This window comes from Mirounga leonina, unplaced genomic scaffold, assembly GCF_011800145.1.
Source record: "Mirounga leonina isolate KUSES-001 unplaced genomic scaffold, KU_Mleo_1.0 Mir_168, whole genome shotgun sequence".
Taxonomy (NCBI): domain Eukaryota; kingdom Metazoa; phylum Chordata; class Mammalia; order Carnivora; family Phocidae; genus Mirounga; species Mirounga leonina.
In genome coordinates, this window is record NW_023270426.1 from 5,874,400 (window position 1) to 5,897,721 (window position 23,322).

General features: G+C 38.8%; 1 protein-coding gene and 1 non-coding gene across 2 annotated transcripts in view; both read left to right on the top strand.

The window, feature by feature from the left end:
- Window positions 1-23,322, top strand: part of HSD17B4 (hydroxysteroid 17-beta dehydrogenase 4) — an 87,131-nt gene that overhangs the window by 1,659 nt on the left and 62,150 nt on the right. Inside the window, exons 2-8 of the mRNA XM_035013980.1 lie at window positions 2,841-2,894; window positions 12,039-12,149; window positions 14,301-14,360; window positions 15,736-15,757; window positions 15,871-15,917; window positions 17,176-17,260; window positions 18,356-18,543. Of these exons, the coding sequence (XP_034869871.1) occupies window positions 2,841-2,894; window positions 12,039-12,149; window positions 14,301-14,360; window positions 15,736-15,757; window positions 15,871-15,917; window positions 17,176-17,260; window positions 18,356-18,543 (567 nt within the window). The remainder of the gene's footprint in view (window positions 1-2,840; window positions 2,895-12,038; window positions 12,150-14,300; window positions 14,361-15,735; window positions 15,758-15,870; window positions 15,918-17,175; window positions 17,261-18,355; window positions 18,544-23,322) is intronic.
- Window positions 1,588-1,660, top strand: TRNAM-CAU. Its single transcript has one exon. It is a non-coding gene; the product is annotated as a tRNA-Met (tRNA).

The window sequence follows — 23,322 nt, forward strand, 5'->3', positions numbered from 1 at the left end:
AAAAAAAGGTGTGGGAGAATTAAGAGATTATGACAAAATGGAGGCTGTTGGATTTAACTTTTTGTGCATTTGACTCTAAAGCTGTGCTGGGTGTTGTGGGAAAGGCAAAAGAGTGACATATTCAATCTCACCCATCAAGGACCTTCTAGTTTAATTAGGGAGGCGGACTAATGGACATAAAGTATTTAAATAATGTTTAAACACAATATTAAAACATGCAAGGACCCTTCCTAATCTGCTAATGAATTAGTGGTGTTGGAGGGAAAAGAAAGGAGACTGTCACTTTTTACTAAAGCTTACTTTATTACTTTACTTTATTTGCAGATTTATGTATAGTTTATATGGGCCTTGATGATAAAGGAACATCACTTGACATTATCTTTTGAGAGAACTATATATCTTGATTTTAAGTTGAGACAATTCTCTGATTAAATTAGGTCACTCTCTCTACCAGAGACCCACCCCATTCCTTTCATCTGATGATTTTCTACTGTGTTACCATTAATTTTGCATTCTGGGATTTCTGGTCATAAGCGTTTGATTTCCTTAAAAACACAATGTTTAGAACACGTGCTTCAGCCTTGATCTGATAAGATATGAGAAGACTTGAGTTATTTGTATTGGCTAAAGACTTTTTTTTTTTTAATTTATTTGTCAAAGAGAGAGAAAGAGAGCACAAGCAAGGGGAGAGGCAGAGGCAGAGGGAGAAGCAGACTCCCCGCTGAGCAGGGAGCCCGATGCGGGGCTCCATCCCGGGACCCTGGGATCATGACCCGAGCCGAAGGCAGACATTTAACAGACAGCCACCAAGGCGTCGGCTAAAGACCCATTCCCCCCCCCCCCCAGAACCCTCTGTTTCTCAGAGTCTTCTTTATTCTAAAATAAATTATTTGGTGATATCTTTCAGTTTTGGATAATTTTATATTTCGGGTTCTTTTTAGAAGAGTCTGATACTTTAGCGATCTCAGTTTGTTATTTGTATGCTTCTTTATCAATTTAAATTAAATTTAAACTACTAATTAAATTTATCAGGTAATTTAAATTAAAAAAATGTATACATGTTAAAGCGATTTAAATAATATAAAGGGCGCCTGGGTGGCTCAGTCGCTAAGCGTCTGCCTTCAGCTCAGGTCATGATCCCAGGGTCCTGGGATCGAGTCCCACATTGGGCTCCCTCCTCGAGGGGAGGCCTGCTTCTCCCTCTCCCACTCCTGCTGCTTGTGTTCCTGCTCTCGCCGTCTCTGTCTCTATAAAATAAATAAATAAAATCTTAAAAATAAATAAATAAATAAATAAATAATATAAAAGTAAGCCTTCCACTCGTGGTTGCTAGTCACACAGTTCTGTTCCCCAGAGGTAGCCTCTTAATTGCTAGTTTCTTATATATTCTTCCTGAGATATTCTATGCTTCTAAGACCTATATAAGTATATGTATATATTTTGGATAACAAATTTGCACCTTGTACCGTTGAGTCAGAACTAAATATTTTTTGTATTTGGTAACTGTGTAGGCAAGGTTCAGTACAGGATATAGAAATCAGTAGATATTTGAAGCAGGAAAGGATATAGTACATGTATTTGGGGGGTGCCTGGCTGGCTCAGTTGGTAGAGCATGTGACTCATAATCTCAGGGTCGTGAGCTCAAGCCCCATGTTGGGCATGGAGCCTACTTAAAAAAATAAAATTAAAAATTAAAAAATAAATAAACCACCACAGGCAGTTGGGTCTTTCCACTTCGTCTTGCAGTGACTTCTGGAATAGTCGGAACTGGTTCAGTAGGGGAACTCCTCCCTCGGAGGCAGCTGTTGGAACTGGTGCAGCCCAAACAGCCCCTGGATACCAAGGGTCTAGAGAGTGGAAGCTGCTAGCTGGAGCTAGATCAAGAGGGAGCTCGACCAGGAAGTTGGCACTGCACACTCTGTTTCTTAATACCCAGGAAGCTTCAAGAAAGCAGCTTTATTTTTTTTAAATTTTATTTTATTATGTTACGTTAATCACCATACATTACATCATTAGTTTTAGATGTAGTGTTCCATGATTCATTGTTTGCGTATAACACCCAGTGCTCCATTCAATACATGCCCTCTTTAATACCCATCACCAGGCTAACCCATCCCCCACCCCCCTCCCCTCTAGAACCCTCAGTTTGTTTTTCAGAGTCCATCGTCTCTCATGGTTCGTCTCCCCCTCCGATTTGCCCCCCTTCATTTTTCCCTTCCCGCTACCTTCTTCTTCTTCTTTTTTTTTTTTAAACATATAATGTATTATTTGTTTCAGAGGTACAGGTCTGTGATTCAACAGTCTTACACAATTCACAGCACTCACCATAGCACATACCCTCCCCAGTGTCTATCACCCAGTCACCCCATCCCTCCCACCCCACCCCCCACTCCAGCAACCCTCAGTTTGTTTCCTGAGATTAAGAATTCCTCGTATCAGTGAGGTTATATGATACATGTCTTTTTCTGATTGACTTAAGGAAAGCAGCTTCTTAACCAATGCCAACAGCCTGAAGTCACCATAAGCTAACTTCTGCCTCATTTCCACCTTCCAGATGTGCAAATGCCTATAATGGTGGAACCCAGTTCCCTTGGAGCTTCCTAGCAGCTAGGTAGGGGGGTAGGAAATGATAGGCAGAATAGGTGGAAAATACAGTTTTAAGCTTTCTGACCTCTGTAAGTAGAAGAGGGTGAGTTAGATGGGGAGAGTACCAGGGAAGGCTCTGTCACTGTAATACAGTTAATTGCTCGCCAGTTACTTTAAAATAGGGGTTGATTTGAATGGAACCCCCAAAGTGCTAACATTTGCTCAACTTTCTTGATGCTTTTGTTTTTTATTAGGACTGGGCCGAGCCTATGCCCTGGCTTTTGCAGAAAGAGGTGCATCCGTTGTTGGTAAGTTGATACATTTTTCTTTTCTTTTTTTTTTTTTTTAAGATTTTTATTTATTTATTTGAGAGAGAGAGCGAGAGCAGGAACACAAGCAGAGAGAGTTCGAGAGGGAGAACCAGGCTTCCCGCGGAGCAGGGAGCCCGATGCGGGGCTCGATCCCAGAACCCCGGGATCATGACCTGAGCCGAAGGCAGACGTTTAACGACTGAGCCACCCAGACGCCCCAGTACATTTTTCTTTTTAATGAGTAGTTTGTATGGAAAATACTGTCGTCACAAGTCAGTCACCTTTGTCTTTATGTCAAATAGTTTGTCAAGGTCAAATTTCATCACTAATTATTTCTTCTGCCAGCAAAACTTTTCCTCCTTGAGGCTGACTCTCTAACTTACTTTTTTAGAGTAGACTAGTTTCACAGAATTTGCAGCCAAACAGAATTGATAAAGATGGTCAGGCATTCATTGTATAAAAGGAAATTCTTGAATTTGGAAAACTGTGAGCTGTAATTTTTTGAGACAGAAGGCTGGTTCAAGATGAATCCCTTTAAGTGTAAATATATTGATGAGAATAAGAAGTGCATTTTGAGGACTAGAAGTTTGGAGTCAGGGAATCCAGAGTATTTTTATTTTTTTCTTTTTAAACCTCTTTAATAAAAATTTTTTATATGGGAGCTTTTCCCAAAAAATTGTTAAAAGTTTTCGTTGAAGGGACAGTTGCATGAATTTTATTATGGATCATCAGTTGGAAGATGCTGTATTGAAGGATCACAAGGTGGGAGGTTTTAGTAATTTAAATGTTTTGGCCTGGTGTGATGTGGTGCATGCAGGAGTGGATTTGTCTGCCACCAAGCCTTTGTGGGCAGTAATTGAATGAGTGCTCAGTGCAGGGTAGGTAGGTAGGACAGACGATAGGGCCTAATATTTATTAGTCTCTAATTATTCCTGTGCAATATTCTATTTATTGCACAGGAAATACAATATTTCCTGTGCAAAGAAGGTACTTTGTTCATTGGATCTTTTTTGTTGTTTGACATAGACTCTTCTTGGAGGGGGGTGGGGGAGGGGACAGATGTGTCTTTGAAATTGGTTGAATAAATTCCTATTTTTTGTGGGATTAAGATATAATCTTAGTTTATAGATTATAAACTAATAATCTGTTGGGATAAAATTGTTGGCCCACAAGGACTTCCTAATGACAGTTTTTCTACCTCTTATTAAGGGATAGAGAGAGACAAATTTCCCCCAATTTGTTTATGGAGACATGCATAACCAAAAGGTTATACACCCCGGTTTTCTAGACAAAGAACACTCAAGCAGGACATTTAATTATACTCTTCTCCCTCAGGGTAGATATGTAGCTTATCTTTATGGAAGGGACACAGAATCTTTGGATGTTCCTTGTTTAAAGACATATCCACCGTCTATTAATCCAATCTGCTTCTTGTGGCAAGCACAAATTTTGACATTGTGGTATTTAGCCAGAGGGTGTATAGTTCAGGCCCCGTTTGCCAGATTTTTGTAAGATACTTCATTGTCAGGGTCCACAGACCCATGTTGGTACTGTTTTTGTTTTTTTTTCTATCCGTTACTTAATATTTTTACCTTATAACTTTTGATTTATCTACATTTTTTCTGCTCAATTCTGTACATGTAAGGACTCCCATTTTATCTTCTGTAGCTCCTAAAGGATTTAGAATATTTCCTCTGCAAAGAAGGTACTTTGTTCATTGGATCTTTTTTGTTGTTTGACATACACTCTTCCTGGAGGGGAGTGGGAGAGGGGACAGGTGTGTCTTCGAGATTGGTCAAATAAATTCCTATTTTTTGTGGGATTAAGATATAATCTTAGTTTATAAACTTATTTTGTAAAGACTTTTACAGCAACGTGTGTTCGTGCGGATCAGTTTTCCTGTATTGATCTCTTACTGCTGAATGTATTAAATTCAGAACAGGAGTTTTTGAGTTCCAACAAAAAGATAAAGAGGTCCAGTGTGTCTGTTTATTTTGTCATTGCAGCAAGCGCTGGTGAAGTCCAGCAGGACAGAAAGTTTGTATCTTGGAAAATCATTTGTCATACTTGGCTGAAGAGCCAGATTTCGTTTGGTTAAGTGGAAAAGTTGATCTATGTGAAACGGCTTAGCTTTTGGCTGATTTTTTTCTACTGCTTTTTTTCTGCGACCTACCTGTGAACTTTCTAGACCAACCGCAATTTGTGTTCTTCCCTGGCCACTGCTACCCCCTAGTTTAGCTTTTCAGATCCTGCTTCCAGCTTGCATCGCACACACTACTGTTTCTCCTTTGTTAGTTTTTGTTCTGCCCTGCGTATTTTTTTACATGAGTAAGAAAAAGTAGGGGAATAAATAAACCTGGGAGGGTATGACATCAGAGTATCTTGTCTATGAAAGAGTGATTCCTCCTAATTTTATGGCTAGCTCAGAATTCCATAAGAAGTAAGACCAAAAGGATAGAGTAGCTTGTTTCTCTTATAAGTCACCTTATGCTGGCTTATGCTGGGTTAACAAACAAATCTCAATGGCTGACAATAGTAAAGAATTATTGCATGCTTTTGTGGCCTTTTAGCCTCCAGTTAACTGTGTCTCTGCTCTCAGTGTCTTCCTAATTTCAGGATCCCAGCTAAAGGAGCAGCTTCTGTCTGGGACCTTGCTGTTCTTGGGATGGAGGGAGAATACCACTGGATGCCTCCTAATCTCTTCTGTGATAGCATGCCCCTGCCCTTCCCATTTCGTTGGCCAGAGGAAGTTCCTGGGCCAAGCATCACAAAAGATATTCTCTAACTTATGTTAATATGATTGCTATGTTTTATATTCCATGATATAAAGAATTACGGGAGATCTCAGTCTGGTGTAAGAAGTGCTCAGCCTTTGGCTGATAGTTACAACAGGGATGTTCAGCGTTGTATAAACTACATCTTACAGGAAATGTTTACACATGCCTGAAGTGAATGTTGGCAATGGAATTGTTTTGGGCTTTTCTCAGTAGTTGTGTCATAGGCAGGACTCTGAGTCTTGAGTGTTCTCTTGAGGGCATGAACACAAAGATGACTCAAGTGGTCCAGCAAGAAGAACCTCTCTTTTGACCGTTAGAATGGCAGAACCTTTTCAATTCTTGAAGTGGAGAAGCAGCACCTTTGGGTAGTTGAAATCCTGATCCTTTTAGATGGGCATGATTTCTTTCCCGTGCTGCCGTGGCCCAGTGTTGGTAAAGATGACTCTTAGGTTCCCGAGGCCTGATGCCAGCGCCCGTCTTTTCAGCCCCTGTGTGATCCTCACAGCTGAAAGGGGAACCATGGTGGGAACACTGCCCTGCCTTCGAAGTCAGGTCGCGCTTCCAGTCCTGGCGTCTCTCACTGTTAGTAGCCACCTTCTCGAGCTTGGAGCATTATGGTGGGGATTAAGTGACATCAAAAACAAGGCCTTTGTAAAGGCAAGAGAACCGAGCCGATGGTAGGGACTGCCTGCCATGTGCTAGGTGCTGTGCTCACGACCTGGATGCGTCAAAGTGAGCCTGAGTCTTGCCCACTCAAGGGCATTCTAGCCTCTTTACATAAGACGTGTTTCTTTTGTAGATTCTTTTTTATTTATTTTATTTTTCTTATTTTTTTTTTTTAAAGATTTTATTTATTTATTTGACAGAGAGATAGAGAGAACAAGTAGGCAGAGAGGCAGGCAGAGGGAGAGGGAGAAGCAGGCTCCCCGCTGAGCAGGGAGCCCGATGCAGGGCTCGATCCCAGGACCCTGGGATCATGACCTGAGCCGAAGGCAGCCGCTTAACCAACTGAGCCACCCAGGCGCCCCTTGTAGATTCTTTTTAAAAATTTTTATTTTATTATGTTAATCCCCATACATTACATCATTAGTTTTTGATGCAGTGTTCCATGATTCATTGTTTGCGCATAACACCCAGTGCTCCATGCAGAACGTGCCCTCTTTAATACCCATCACCAGGCTAACCCATCCCCCCACCCCCTCCCCTGTAAAACCCTCAGTTGGTTTCTCAGAGTCCATCGTCTCTCATGGTTCGTCTCCCCCTCCGATTTCCCCCCCTTCATTCTTCCCCTCCTGCTATCTTCTTCTCCCTTTTTTTTTTTTTTTTAACATATCGTGTATTATTTGTTTCAGAGGTACAGGTCTGTGATTCAGATTTCTTTAAGGATCTTTTGTAGATTCTTAAAGAAAAGAGCCTGCCTTAGGCACTGATGTATTCTCTCAAGTGTAAGCTTGGTGCTTTGCTTAGTGATCAGTCAAGACATACATGCTGAGACTGGTGTGGCCACTCTGGAGAAGAGTATGGCAGGTCCTCACAAGCTCAAAATAGAGCTACCCTATGGTCTAGCAATTGCACTAGTAGGTATTTACCCAAAGAATACAAAAATACACATTCGAAGGAGTGCATGCACCCTGATGTTTATAGTAGCATTATCAACAATAGCCAAACTGTGGAAACAGCCCAGATGCCCATCGAGTGCTGAATGGATAAAGAAGACACACACACACACACACACACACACACACACACACACAGGAATACTACTCAGCCATCAAAAAGAATGAAATCTTGCCATTTGCAGTGTTGTGGATGGAGCTAGAGCATGCTGTGGTAAGGGAAATGAGTCAATCAGAGAAAGACAAATAACAGATGATTTCATTCATGTGGAATTTAAGAAACACAATGGACGAACTTACGGGAGAGGGAAAAAGAGGGAGGGAAATAAATCATGAGAGACTTTTTTTTTTACTATTTTATTTATTTATTTGACAGAGAGAGACACAGCGAGAGAAGGAACACAAGCAGGGGGAGTGGGAGAGGGAGAAGCAGGCTTCCCGCGGAGCAGGGAGCCCGATGCGGGGCTCGATCCCAGGACCCTGGGATCGTGACCTGAGCCGAAGGCAGACGCTTAACGACTGAGCCACCCAGGCGCCCCAGTCATGAGAGACTCTTAACAACAAAGAACAATGTGAGGGTTGATGGAGGGAGGTGGGTGGGGGATGGGCTAGATGGGGGATGGGCATTAAGGAGGGCACTTGTGATGAGCGCTGGGTGTTGTGCTGAACTTTACTCCTGAAACCAATATTGAACTGTATGCCAACTAACTAGAATTTAAATTAAACAAATAAATACATAAATAAATACATAAAGGGGAAAAAAGACATACATGCTGATTAAATGAATAAGTTATATGACACATGGAGAAAGATCTCAAGAAGGCACATGTGGATTTCAGCTTATAATAAATGAGCTATATGTACAATGCCCACGGCTTCCCCAGGTGCTTCTTGTGACTATCACGATCCCAGGTTATGGGGGCAGCCTTTAAAAATAGCTTTAGAATAGCTCTGGACTGTTTATCATTTTTAAATGATAGAAAAACTAAAAATAAGGGCGCCTGGGTGGCTCAGTCGGTTAAGTGTCTGCCTTCAGCTCAGGTCATGGTCCCAGGATCAGCAGGGAGTCTGCTTCTCCCTCTCCCTCTGCCTGCCACTCTGCCTACTTGTGATCTCTCTCTCTGTCAAATAAATAAATAAAATCTTAAAAAAGAAAAAGGAAAACTAAAAATATTTTATACAGTTAATAAACTGGTTATGGACTCCTTTATTCATCCAACAGTTATTTATTGGGTGCTTGTCATATAGCAAGCCCTGTTCTGGGAGCTGAGGGGATGGAGTGGGGTCCCTGTTTTCATAGAGATTACCATTCTAGTTAGGGGGGCATTGGGGAAACAGACAGTCAATACATATATAAAACTGTATCAGATAATGAAGAGTGCTGTGGAGAAAGAGTGAATGGCCTGGAAGAGAACTGTGAGGAGGGACCTGGGGGCAGGGAAGGATTGTGCCAGGAGAAGCCCCGGGGCCCGGCTGGTGCCTCAGTCTTGAGGCGGGAGCAGACTAACTTGTGTTCAAGGTCAGCAAGAGGGCCATTGCAGCGGGGGCAAGGTCATCGAGGGGAGCAAAACTCGGAGATGAGAACAGAGGTCACAGAAAGCCAGATTGTGTCAGATCCTTTAGCTTTGAGTCAGGACGGGCTTTTACCCTGATTGAGATGGGAAGCCATTGGTGAATGGAAATAGAGGGACAGCATGACCTGATTTAAGCTTTAAATGGATGGTTCTGATTTCTGTGTAGAGATTGTGGGAGAGCAAGAGTGCAAGTGGAGGATGATGAGGTCATTGGGGCTTTTATACTATTAACTCTTTTTGTACATTCTTAGGCTTTTTCCATTAAAGGAGGGAGAGAACGAAGAGGAAGCAGAGAGTCCTATCAAGATACTGCAATAATCCACATAAGAGATGGTGGTGATTTAAATAGGTCATAGGGGTGAAGGTGGTACAAAGAGGTTAAATTCTAGGTATATTTTGGAGGTAGATATGGCAGGGTTTGCTGATTTGCTTATGTGGGTTGCAAGGGAAGGGGAAGATAGGGGCCATTTACTGAGACCGGGAAAGACCGTAGGAGGACCGGATGGGCAGGGAGGAGATGTTCCTGCTAGACTTTCAGATGGAGGTATTCAGTAAGCAGTGGCATACAAGACTGTAGTTGGGGGACAGGTTACAACTATATAAATCTGAATATTCTCAGTTTATAAATGGTACTTGAAGGCAGGAGGCTGGATCACATTACCCGGGTAGGGAGTATAGATGAGCAGGAGAAGAGGTCCAAGGACAGAACTCTGGACGATCAGTTTCTAATTTTCCCCTTTTTTCTCTCAGTAAGGATGCCTTTGATGCCATCTTGTTGTTCAGACAAAGAAAATCAGATACAGGAGCCTAATTTAAGACCCTGCTGTCTAAGCTACCACTGCATTTTCTGGCCCCTTACATATTTAGAAACACGATGGCCACGCTGGAGAGGCTTTTTGATGAACGAGAGTGATTGTATCTTTCGGCCAGACAGTGAAAACAGTATGGCAACTCTGTGTCGTTCCCTTTTTTGTTTAGTGGAAAAAATTGTTTTTAGGATAAAAGAAACTTGCTTACAACATTAGAGGAACAGAGTGGCATTGTGGTAGGTCCAGGTTCTAGTCTGGATTTTGCCATTTCATGCAGCCTTGGCGCCTGGGGCAAGTCACCTAACCCTTCCCGACTTTCCTCAGCCGAGAAACTGGGAACAGCTGTTCTGCCAGTGTTCCCAAAAGCTCTGTCGAGATCAAAGGCTGCTAAAGCTCTGTCGAGATCAAAGGCTGCAGTGTACCCCGTGGTTCTTTGAAAACGTCAAGTATGCATATACCAGTATAAGGTACGAATGGTATTTTAAAACTTTATTATTATTATTCCTTAGAATTTTAGCCATCCATTTAATGGTAACAGTGTCACCTAGTATGGATACATTTTTCTTTGCAGTAATTGCAAAAAGATCTTTTCACATTGTTGCTATCCCAGGCTTTCACTGTGTAACCTGAGAAGTACTTTTCTAGTTCAGGTTGTAACCCTGTGATTTAAGTTTGGTGACAGTGGCATGATGAATGGGGCCAGTGTTCATGGAGTACATTCTAGTATAGAGACTTGTCTTGAATAAATCTGTTCTGATGCTGTTTAACTGCATGGCACTGATCTCAGTAAATTATTTACCCAGGCTTCAGGGCTTACCTGTTTGGTTGCACTTTGAACGATTTCCACTTGAGGGTAGTGTTCCATTGCCCAATGGAGCAATTCTTTCTAAACATCCCATTTGCCAATTTGCTTTTGAACTTTGCCTTACTTAGTTAAAAAGGCTCTTAAAAGACTGTTAGCTGCATGTCTTAAACTCCTGATATTTTTTACTGGTTGTTTCCTGTCATTTGAGTAATTTCATGGAAATGAACAATTAAGAGAATTTAGTCTTGAGATCTTTTTTTAATCTCTTGAGGGATAATGTAAGCCTCTTTCCATTATTTTGTGTCTTCATACCAGTTTTTATTTGCAGTAAGACAGTAAGACTACATGGTAGAAAAATATATTCCAGTCCACCTTCTGAAAAACTTTTTTCCTTAAAAAAGTTATATGAAAACACATTTGACTTAGCTGATTTTCGGTGTGGCTAGGCATTGGCTTTTTCCCTGCCTCATTCCCTTATCTTTAACCACCCAATCCCATCGAGCCTTCACCCGAATGAAAAAAAGAAAAAAAAAAAGGGATTGAGAGAGAGGAGAGAAACATTCTTTAAAAGAAAAAAAAAATCTTGTTTTTTTTTTTTCCCCAGATGTGGCAACCATCAATTTGATAATATTAAACAGCTTTAAATTTTAGTATATTACCATGCGTTTATTAACTAGTAATTTTTTTTACTGTTGTTCCTCTAAATTTATGTAATAATATTATTACAAAATACTCATTTTGCAATGTAAATTATTTCTTTGTCCCAAGTGTTTTTATTAAATTGTTTTTTTCAAGTTATTTGGAATTGATCTATGCATCTTCTCATTAGTTTTGGCATGTTATTTTGTAAATTTTACCTTAAATTGTGACATACACTAACTTTGTTATTTGTCCCCATTATTTAGTTCTGTTGGTCTTTATGTACTTGTTGCTGAAATCTGTATATTACTCTAGCCAACCCATACTTTAACGTTCAGTAGATTAGAAAGTCTTTGAGAACCAGCACCATTCTCCTACGTCTTAGTGCCCCTCTGTAGTATAATTTCCTTGCGAATAGTAAACGCTTGATGAATTTTTGTATATGTATAATTGGACACAGCGAGATGTTATGCGGTGAGTATGGTCAGTCATGGTATCAATTAGTGGCTGAACACGTTTGAGTTCTGTATATAGTTTCTGATCTCTTTTAACAAATAATTTTTATTTCTTTCATGGTAGACCCTAATACAGTTTGTTTTATGAATATTTTTCTTCTTTTTGCTGGAAGTGGGTTGAATCATATTCTTTTGTCTTTTTAAAAAAGAAAAAGCATTGCAAAGTTAAAAATCTTGTGACCTGAACCTGCGTTTAAATATTTTTGCTGCTTCATGTATCTCTCTCTCTAGAAACAAAGGGCCATGTTTGAAAGTATGTATGTATCTCCTGGCATGTTTCATAAGACGGGGATAGGGTCAGAAGGAACTGAAGAGGTGACAAAAGAAATACACTCACAATGGGATTTTATTTCCAGTTCGTATTTTGAGGTTGAGAAATGAGTTCTTGTTTGTTTTTGCATTGCAGTGAATGACTTAGGAGGGGACATCAAGGGATTGAGTAAAGGCTCCTTAGCAGCTGCTGATAAGGTTGTTGAAGAAATAAGAAGTAAAGGTGGAAAAGCCGTGGCCAACTATGGTATGGTATTTGAAAGAGCTATACTATTCTTGCATTTTCCTTCAACTAATGCTGTTGTTCACATTAATAATCATTGAGCAAATGTCTCAGCATTCCAGTGTGATTATGAGATTAGATTTTCTCTGAGTCAGCCAAATCTGTTTGGCTGTCTATTTTATATAATATATGAGGTTTTTAAAAACTTTTGATGTAGGTTATTTCATGAGTCTTAACTTTTAGCATATTGTTTAACATTTTTATTAATCAGTGCATGATAAAATCAGTAAATTATTAATGATGTGGATAGGAATATGCTCTTGTTCTTGACATACCCGTTTTAGCTACAGAATAACATTAGATTCTTCTTTTAAAATTGTTTTAGAAAAATTCTTATAGTAATATAGCATAGGAAGTAAAATGCCTCCTTTCTGGTATCCAAACACCAAGTTCCATTTTGCACAAGTAATCATTGTTCTTTGTAACTTTCTTACCTTTATAAAAACATAAGAGTCAAAGTTAGGTATTAAAATAAAGCCATGAGGAAAAATAGCATTTGATGTATCAATTCTAATAGTATCTGTAAGGAACCTTCTTGAATAAATTTACTTTAAAAAGTGAGTGTTTATTGACTTTTCTGCAAATTAGATTGTTTTTATTAGCCAGAGGTAAAATTAGATTGCCAGTCACTTGATTTTGAAATTTTATTTATTTATTTATTTATTTTTAAAGATTTTATTTATTTATTCATAAGAGACAGAGAGAGACAGAGAGAGAGAGAGAGAGGCAGAGGGAGAAGCAGGCTCCCCGCTGAGCAGGGAGCCCGATGTGGGACTCGATCCCAGGACCCTGGGATCATGACCTGAGCTGAAGGCAGACGCTTAACCATCTGAGCCACCCAGGCACCCGATTTTGAAATTTTAAAGGAAAGGAAATAGGATATGATTTGTTTTGAGTGTTCTAGGGAATAATGAGACAGATATTTTAGTATCTTCTTTTCTCATTGAGGATCTACAAAAATGTTTTCAACTTTTTTCTTTTTTAAATTTCTGGAGTTTAAAAAATCTATTTTATAATGAGAAAAATTCCAGACTCTCTCTCTTGCCTCTCCCCCCAGTTTTGATATGCAACCCATATCAATCAATCAAGATGCAGTTAGGAAAACAGAAGCCCCTGCAGGTGTCCAAGTGTGAAGGGTTTTCATACAAAGAATTAGAGGCTTGCATAACCATTGGAAGGGCTGGGTACGTGCATGTCAAGGAAACTGTGGATGACCTTGTCAGGTTCTCGTGGCTCAGCAGTCTTTCATCTGCACTCTGCTCCAAGATTTGCCTGCATGTGCAGGCTTCTCCTACTTCTTCATTCTTTAGATGGGTGCCTATTTTTGGCAGATCTAACTCAGGACTATATGGATCTCAGGGAAGGGAATATATTTCCTGGCTCCTCCCCAGTGATTGTAGAGAATATAGAGAGAGACAGTGGGATGTTGATACCAGATCATTTGACACACAACTCTGGGGATATGAGCTCTTCCCCCGGGGCTGATGAGCAGAAGAGAAGAAAGCCACTCTATTTTATTGAGCTTTGCTTTTTGTACTTAGTAATGTACAAACAGTAGGTTTGTTTACATATGTAGTTATAGAGCATTGAACATGCTTTTTCAAATTAAACATGTACCTCCTTGCCTCCCTTGTAAATTCTGATTTGCATCTTTAAGGGGAAGTGCCTCTGGGACTATTTAAAATTAAATACAAATTGAACAGTTAAATACTCCGTTTGTCTGTCATACTAGCCACATTTCAAGGGCTCAGTAGCCACATGTGGATAGTGGCTACTGTTACTATAGTAATAAGACATTTCCATCCTCACAGAAAGTTGTTTTAGACAGTGTTGTTTTGGATAGTATTTGCCAAAATGTTATTTATTCCCCTCTCCATTTTTTAATTTTATTTTTTTTTTGGTACTTTAGAGAATTGTTTTAGGGGATACATTTCCTTTGTAACATTAGATCGTCTATATTTTGATTTGTTACGTGCCTGCAAATATAAGTTTGTTTTTGTGGAAATGAATTCTGTTGAGTGAATAGTATTTGTCATGTGCTCTGATCCACAGAATTTAGAAGTTATTTCTGAGGGATATTACTGATGTTTTGTAACTAATTTTCCTTTCCTCCAGATTCGGTGGAAGCAGGAGAGAAGGTTGTGAGGACAGCACTAGAAGCTTTTGGAAGAATAGGTGATGTTTCTTTGTGTTTATGGTACTAACAGAGCAGCTTCTACCTTCCTAATCAAATTTTTTTATTTTACTTTTGTTTATAAGAAATTCCTTCTTTCTTTATAGCCAAGGTTTTATTTATATTTATTTATTTATATAGCCAAGTTTTTAGATTTCTTTTACAAATTAATTATTTTATATACCCTACCTTATTCCACAAAAGGCTCGAGGTGGCATTTTTTATGCAAAAATGTGTTGAGTTTGTTTTATATTTTCTTGGACTTAAAAACTTTAAAAAATGAGCATTTTCTGAGCTCTTTATTTATGAAAATTTAATTATACCCCAAATATGTTTATAAAACAAATATTTTGGCAGTAGAGGACCCTGTGGAATCTTTTAGACAATTATGATTTGGATCATGAAGATTCAATACCTTGTGAATTGATTAAGATGAATTATATGTAATAAAAATCTTTATTTTTCAGAAAGAAGGATTTCAGATGTGTCGTTCAGTTTATCCCTCTCTAGATAGTCTTCCTGGTTTAGTTCCACACGTTCCTAGTAAAAGGTTATTTTAAAATATTTTTTTATTTTTAGTGAAAGGTTATTGAATTACTATAGGGAAACATTCCTGCAGATAAGCCCAACATGTTTACATTCTGGAAGACATTAATTTTTATAATTTGAATGTGCTCCCTCCGCCTTTTTTTTTGGTCGTCTAGCAGATTTGTTTTTCTGATTATGTTGGGTTGAGCTTATAAGGGACTTGTTCACATGCAATTTGACAGAAGGATGGAGGCCACAAAGGCATGAAGTTATAGGGTGAGAACAGCCCTAAGATGATGGTTGAGCCTTAAAAAAAAAAAAAAGATTCCTTTTTTTTTTTTTTTTAAATAATAATGAGAATACAATTATGTATTAAGATAGGCCACCAGTTTCTAACTCTAATAGTTTCCTTTCTGGAATTTTGACTCTTAAGTGGCAAAGAAAAATCTTTTAAACTTTGAACTTTCTGAGTGAATTCTGAGGTTAAGTGAGGGATAGCTTGTGGTTACCGTTGAATGCTAAGAACCTTAAGAGTTGGGCAACAGCTGATTCTATCAGTAAGCTGGTAGAATTTTGGCATAAGGTGAAGGTGGAGACATTTACATATGTAAATTTGAGAGGAAAACTCTGACATGATGAGATACTTGTGAATCAGGTTTTTTTGTGTGTTTTGTTTTGCTATAGGTATAAAATTTTTGTTCTGATAGCACTCTTCTGCTACTATTATTATTTACTTTTCTATGGTGGGGAGAAAAAGCCCAATTTTGAAAGAAATATGAGTTGTAAGCCCATGCAAATTAATATGCTTGTTTTTATGTTTGTGACTTGGATTTTTTTTTTATATTGTAGATGTTGTGGTCAACAATGCCGGGTGAGTATTTCTTTTTTTCATTTTGAGTAGGATGATAATGTCCATGCAAAGTTTTTGGGTGTTTTAAAAGTGGATACTCCTCCTTCTAACCTATGTAATATCATTGTTTTTAGAATTCTGAGGGACAATTCTTTTGGAAGGATAAGTGACGAAGACTGGGGTAAGTTGTTTGTAACATAGGTCTCTGTGGGGCAAAGCTATCCATTTAGCCTTTTTACTATTTGAGACATTTGTACATTTAAGGAGAAACCTGCTTCTGCCTACTTTTGCTTCTGCTGATGTTGATGACGAACATGATGAATAAGCTTTATAGCCGAAAATGACCACAACAGTTGGAAGTAACCTATTTTCTTTTAACATTAATAAATGAAAACTTTTTTTTTTTTTTTTAAAGATTTTTCTATTTATTTTTTTGACAGAGAGAGACATAGCAAGAGCAGGAACACAAGCAGGGGGAGTGGGAGAGGGAGAAGCAGGCCTCCCGCAGAACAGGGAGCCCGATGTGGGACTCGATCCCAGGACTCCGGGATCATGACCTGAGCCGAAGGCAGACGCTTAACGACTGAGCCACCCAGGCACCCAATAAATGAAAACTTTTAAAATCATTTGGCAGAAGTTACCTGAAAAGATTGTGTGTCTTTCAATTCGCTTTCCCCTTTATCTTCTTGAGAAGTTGTTTGCATTTTCCAGCCATATCAACTCTTAACAGTCTGACACGTGCTTAGCTACTTGTGCGATTCTTATTTCAAGAACAAGAGCAGGATATGGAAAGGAGTCTGGGGCCCTGAAAATGTTGGAGATCTGAGAATTGTGGGGGACCCCTAGATGTAATTTTGAGGCTTCTAATGAGTAGGGGAAAATCCCACTAGGAATGCCACGTTGGAAAGATTGAGTTTAAATAACAAATCACTTTTTATTTTCTGTTTGCTCTTCATACCTTTACTTTCTTTTCTTTTTTTGAAAGATTTTATTTATTTATTTGAGAGAGGGAAAGAGAGAGAGAGCACAAGCAGGGGGGAGGAGCAGAGGGAGAGGGAGAAGCAGACTCCCTGCCGAGCAGGGAGCCCAATGCTGGACTTGATCCCAGGACCAGCTTTATGTGTAAAATTCTTGAATGTTTGTCTTAGTGGATTTTTATATAAAGTAGGCACAAATTAAAGATGGCATTGTATTTAGATGTGTACGGGGATTATAGTAATTCTATCATAAATTATAGGGAGAATGGGTATGAACTGTTGATTGGTTACATAATTGGGACAGAAGCAAAAATGGTTACTCTTGGAGCAATATGACAGGAGTTGATTTTGAATGCTCAGTAAAAACCGAACATCTTTGTATAAATAAATCACTGCTCATGTTGGTTCTGAGACATGCCGATCTAATTTTTGACAAAGTATCTAATAAACGTATTGTTGTAGATATAATCCACAGAGTCCATTTGCGAGGCTCGTTCCAAGTTACTCGGGCAGCTTGGGATCATATGAAGAAACGGAAGTTTGGAAGGTAGAGTTGTGTGTGACTGTCGGGGGTGGGGGGTCCGGGATGCTGTGCGTGGGTCCTCGTGTACAGGGAGAGATCAGTGCTTCGATAGTGAGGAAGATCTAGTCAGAGAAGCGCGGGCTTTTAATGTACTCTTGGCATATACCCTCTCATTAAATTGGTGTCACTTAGTCAAGGATTCGCTGAGCTGGGCAACTTTATATTTCTTTTCACCTCCCGCTTTTCAGTTTGAACGGATTTCCTGGTGTTCTCTGATATTCTAGCAGTATACAAACGGTGAGGATTCAGCTGTACTTCATTCTCTAACCGAAGTGTAGTGATACCGTGTCCAAGGGCCAACTGAGGACAGATGGGCGCTGTGTCCAGCTCGCTAGTGCTGGTCCAGCCTGAGTTGGTCTTTAGATACTGGGAGCTGTAGGAATGTGGCTGTGTCTGTGTGAGTGACCGGGAGCGTGGCAGAGCCAGGAGGTGGCTCCGTGGACTCTGTCCGGCTCCTTCTTGTTAACCTGAGGTTCACGCACATCTACCAGCAGGAAATTGTTTGTGATACCTGTTCGTCTTGGAGAGTTCTAGCTTCTCCTAACTACCAAAGTTTCTGAAAATAAATGTTAGAAATTATTTTACTTGGTCTACTAAATAGGGTGAGATGGGGGTCACGTTTTAGAGATGGCATTGTTTTAATATGAGGCGTTTAATATTATCCAGAAAGAGAGGGGCAAAGTAATGAGAACTAAATAATTGGAACTAATTTTTCTAATGTTTCTTACCATAACTTGTACGTTGCCCTTTATTTTATGTTTATAAATATTTATTGCTCTTTTCAGTAGATAATGAATATATATTCTTGTACTTGAATTCATTTGGTCTTGATCAGGGATTCTTTTCAAAACAGTTAAATCTTGTAGTTGAATTTTGAGAGATTACTTTTATTATAAATATTACTTTGTGTATATGAATCATGACTGTAGGAACCTAATGACAGTATACAGAATTGCTTTTGACGGGTGTAATAGGACAGAAAAAGAAAATAAAAGGCTTAGAGTTGCAGTGTTATCAAAACATGGAAAAGAGATTTTGAGACATTGATTCTCCTTTTAGGATTGTTATGACTGCATCAGCTTCAGGAATTTATGGCAACTTTGGCCAGGCCAATTATAGTGCTGCAAAGCTGGGTCTTCTGGGCCTTTCAAATACCCTTGCAATTGAAGGCCAGAAAAGCAACATTCACTGTAACACCATTGCCCCTGCTGCTGGATCACGGATGACCCAAAGCATTATGCCTGAAGGTAAGTAGCTTAGATTTTTCGGTGGCTCTTAGCCACAAATCTGTGCAGACTGAGCTTTGCAGAAGTATTTAATTTTCTGAATAGTTTAAAAAGTTATTTATCTTACCTTTTCAAAAAGCAGTATGTATAATCTGTGTTCATTATGGAAAATTTAGAAAAGCACAAAGGAAAAAAATTTAAAATGACCCGTAGTTCTACCACCCAGAGATAAACTTTCATTCTTTTTCTCTGTGTAGGTACACATAAATACATTTATATCTTTGTTTTTTTTTTATAGAATGAAGTAATAGCATTTTTTTTTTTTTTAAGATTTTATTTATTTGCGAGAGAGACAATGAGAGACAGAGAGCATGAGAGGGAGGAGGGTCAGAGGGAGAAGCAGACTCCCCGCCGAGCAGGGAGCCTGATGTGGGACTCGATCCCGGGACTCCAGGATCACGACCTGAGCCGAAGGCAGTCGCTTGACCAACTGAGCCACCCAGGCGCCTGAAGTAATAGCATTTTGACCATTTTATAGTAATAATTATTTTTTAAAATTAATAGGCTATTTTTTAGAACAGTTTTAAGTTTATAGAAAAATTGGGCAAGATGGTAAAGACAGTTTTCCCTGTTATTAACATCTTGCATTAGTGCCCTGCATTTGTTATAACTGATGAACGAGTATTGATCCATTATTGTTAACCAAAGTTTGGAGATTCCATTAGGCTCACTCTTTGTATTGTACGTTGCATGGGTTTTCACAAACACATGATGTTCTGTATCCACTGTTATATACAGAATTCTATTATATAGAATAGTTTCACTGCCCTGAAAATCCCCCATGATTCACCTCTTCATCCTCCCCTCTTCCCAAATGTCGGGCAGGACTGAAGTTCATTTCTTTCTTTCTTTTTTTTTTTTTAAAAGATTTTATTTATTTATTTATTCATTTGAGAGAGCGAGAATGAGAGAGAGAGAGAGAGCACATGAGAAGGGGGAGGGTCCGAGGGAGAAGCAGGCTCCCCGCCGAGCAGGGAGCCCAATGCAGGACTCGATCTCGGGACTCCAGGATCATGACCTGAGCCGAAGGCAGTCGCTTAACCAACTGAGCCACCCAGGCGCCCCTGAAGTTCGTTTCTTTTTATTGTTGAATAATATTCCCTGGTATGGAGGGACCACAATTTATTTATTCATTCACTGAATGAGACACATCTTAGTTGCTTCCAGCTTTTGGCAATTATGAATAAAGTGGCTATAAATATTCATGTCCTGGTTTTTGTGTGAACATAAATTTTCAACTTGGAGTAAATACCAAGGGGCATGGTTGCCGGATTGTATGTTAAGATTATTTAGCTTTGTAAGAAATTTCCAAACTGTCTTCCAAAATGGCTGTGTCATGTTGCATTCCCACTAGCAATGAAGGAGAGTTCTCGTTGCTCCACATCTTTGCAGGCATTTATTGTCCATCTTCTGCTTTCTTGTCCTTCTTACAGGTCTGTAGTAGTGCCTCATGTTGTAATTTGCAGTTCCCTAATAACATGATGTTGTGCATTTTTCCTACGCCTATTTGCAGTTTATCTATCTTTGGTAATGTGTCTGTTCACATCTTTTGCTTATTTTGAAGTTGGGTGGTTTGTTACTGTTGAGTTTTTAGCATTCTTTGAATATCTTGGAAATATGTTTGTTATCAGATACATGTTTTGTAAATGTTTTTTCTCAACCTGTAGTTTATCTTTTTATTCCTTTAATCTCTTTCAGTTTTGAAGGATAATTTCACTGATACAGGTTTCTGGATTAGTAGTTTGTTTCTTTGAACACTTAAATATTTCACTCTACCCTCCTCTTGCTTCTTACATGGTTTCTGAAGAGAAGTCTGACATAATTCTTTCCTTGTACCTATAAGCAAGGCATTTTTTCCTCTTCCAAGATTTTTCTCCTTGTTTTTTTGCAGTTTGAATATAAAATACTTAGGTGGACATTTTTGGCAATATACTGCTTGATTGCCTGTGAACTTTTGGATCTGTAGTTTGGTGTCTTTCATTACTTTTGGAGAACTTTCAGCCATTACTACTTCAAGTATTTTTCCTGTTTCTCTCTTTCTTCTCCTCCTGGTATTCCCCTATGTGCATATTATATCTTTTGTAATTGTCCCACAGTTCTTCGATATTCTGTTCCTCTCTCAAAATTCTTTTTTATTGGGGTGCCTGGGTGGCTCATTTGGTTAAGCGTTGTGACTCTTGATTTTGGCTCAGGTAATGATGTCAGGGTTGTGAGATCGAGCCCCACATTTGGCTCTGAGCTGGGCATGGAGCCTATGTAAGATTTTCTCTTTCCCTCTCCCTCTGCTCCTCCTCCACTGTTCGAGCACTCTCTCTCTAGAATGAATGAATGAATGAATGAATAAATAAATACATTCTTTTTTATTTTTGTATTTTAGTTTGGGAAGTTTTTTTTTTCTTTTTTTCTTTTTTTAAAGATTTTATTTATTTTTCAACAGAGAGAGACAGCGAGAGAGGGAACACAAGCAGGGGGAGTGGGAGAGGGAGAAGCAGGCTTCCCACTGAGCAGGGAGCCCAATGTGGGATTTGATCCCAGGACCCTGGGATCATGACCTGAGCCGAAGGCAGACGCTTAACGACTGAGCCACCCAGGCGCCCCAGTTTGGGAAGTTTCTATTGACATATATTTAAGCTCACTGATTCTTTTTTCATTTCCATTACATTGTTTTGTTTTATAGCATTTCCTTTTGATTTTTTCTTAGTTTTTATCTCTCTGCTTACCGTGGCCATCTGTTGTTGCATGTTATCTACTTTTTCCATTACAGCCCTTAGCATATGATTTATAGTTATTTTAAATTACCATTTTGCTAATTCCGAAATCTTATATTTGAGTCTGGTTCTGATGCTTGCTTTGTCTCTCCAGCCTGTGCTTTTCTTGCCTTTTAGCATGCCTTGAAATTTTTGTTGAAAGCTGAACATGATGTATCGGGGTAATAGAAAGTGAGGTAAATAGGCCTTTCGTGTGAGGATTTAAGTTTATCTTGTGAGGAGTTAGGCTGTGTTTATTGTTTGCTGTAGCTTTCCGTGTCGGAGGCTTTTTTTCCTCTATGTTCTTGTTTTTGTGTCTTCTGTTGTCTTTGGATCTCCCTAGAAATTCCTTGTTAACTAGAGTGTGTATCTTGGAGCCTTCTAGTTATAATCCGTTGTTCCTATACTGGAGTCCTGCTGATGTGGCTGTAAGGGGAAATGTTCTATAATCTTATGATGAAATCTCCATTTTGTTTAGTGAGTCAGAGTCCTGGGTTGTGACTTTCAGAAGTGTTTCTTAGCCAATTCTTCCCTCTCCCCTTAATTGAGACAAGAGGGCTAGAGAGGCTCCACTTGTCTAATTGCCCTTCCCCTAGGTCAGATAAGGCTCTGGTAGTCTCTCGTGAGGATAGCCCTTTGTTAAGGAAAGCAGAATGCTCGGGTATATTTCAAAGTGATTTTTTTTTTTTTTGGTCATTCTCTGCCTTTTTATTCTGTCATATTTCACAGTATATCTTAGACTTTATATTCCACCTAATAAATTCTTGGAAATGTATCTCTGACAGATAGGGACATTATAACCACAATGCCATCATCACATCAAACAAAATAACTCTTTCACATCACCTAATGCCAAATTAATATTACAGTTTACTAAAAGATACCTTTTTTGAGTCGGCTTATTCCACAGGGATCCAGATAAAGTTCGCAGGCATTTTGTTACGAGTTCTTGTTTTATTTAATACAATCGTTTGTTCTTTTAAAAAAGCCACTTATTTGTTGAAGAAACTAGTTCATTTGTCCTATAGACTGGTACTCATTCTTGGTGTGGGCTACCTTTGCCATTTGTAGAAAATCACTTGACCATATAGGTGTGGGTCTGTTTCTGAATAATGTGTTCTGTTCCACTGATCTCTGTGCCTGTCCTTTTACCAATGGTTTTGATTTACTGTAGTAAGTCTTGAAGTCTTGTTTTTGTGAGTCCTTCAATTTTGTTCTTTCTTTCAAAAAGTAAAATGTAAGTGTATGAGAGTCTGTGCTTATACTGTTATATAAAGGATACTACATTAAACATTTACCTAACATCTCTGGAGGTAGAGACCTGTTCAAATAAGTAAAAGCTACATTCTCAACAAAAACCAAATTTAAAACCTAAAGTTTTAGTATTTTCTTGAAAACTTACTGCTTCCCAAAGAGTGTACAGTCTGTGGCCAAAAAAAAAAAAAATGACTAAGGTAGAAATCTAGCAAAAGAATGATAAACACAAAATTCTAAATAGTGTTTATCTCTTGGCATGAAGCAGAGGGGTAGATTAAAAGGTACAAGGTTAGATTGCCATGTTATCGGTAAGGCTCCAATTCCAGGGTTGAGTGGCAAGTTCATGACGATTCGTTATATTTTTATGCTTTTCTTCTTCTCAGTAACACTGTGAAGTGTTAAAAAGTAACACTGTTTTGCATATATGTGTAGTATTCTACTTTAAAGGAAAAAACATAAATTATCATTTGGTTTGCTTGTTTTTGATCCTCATGATATTATTATATACCATATTTTTCTTTTGTGGATTCCTCTTTTTTCCATGCAGTGTTAAATCTTTAAGATTAATTTATGATATGTATAGCTGTATGTCATTCGTTTTTACTGCTATATAGTAGTCCATGGTGTGAATTTATCTAATTCTTATTAATGGACATCTTAATTGTTTTTAATTTATTTGCTTTTTTGAACAGTGTTGCCATTCTTTTATATGTGTCCTAGATCACATGTAAGATCA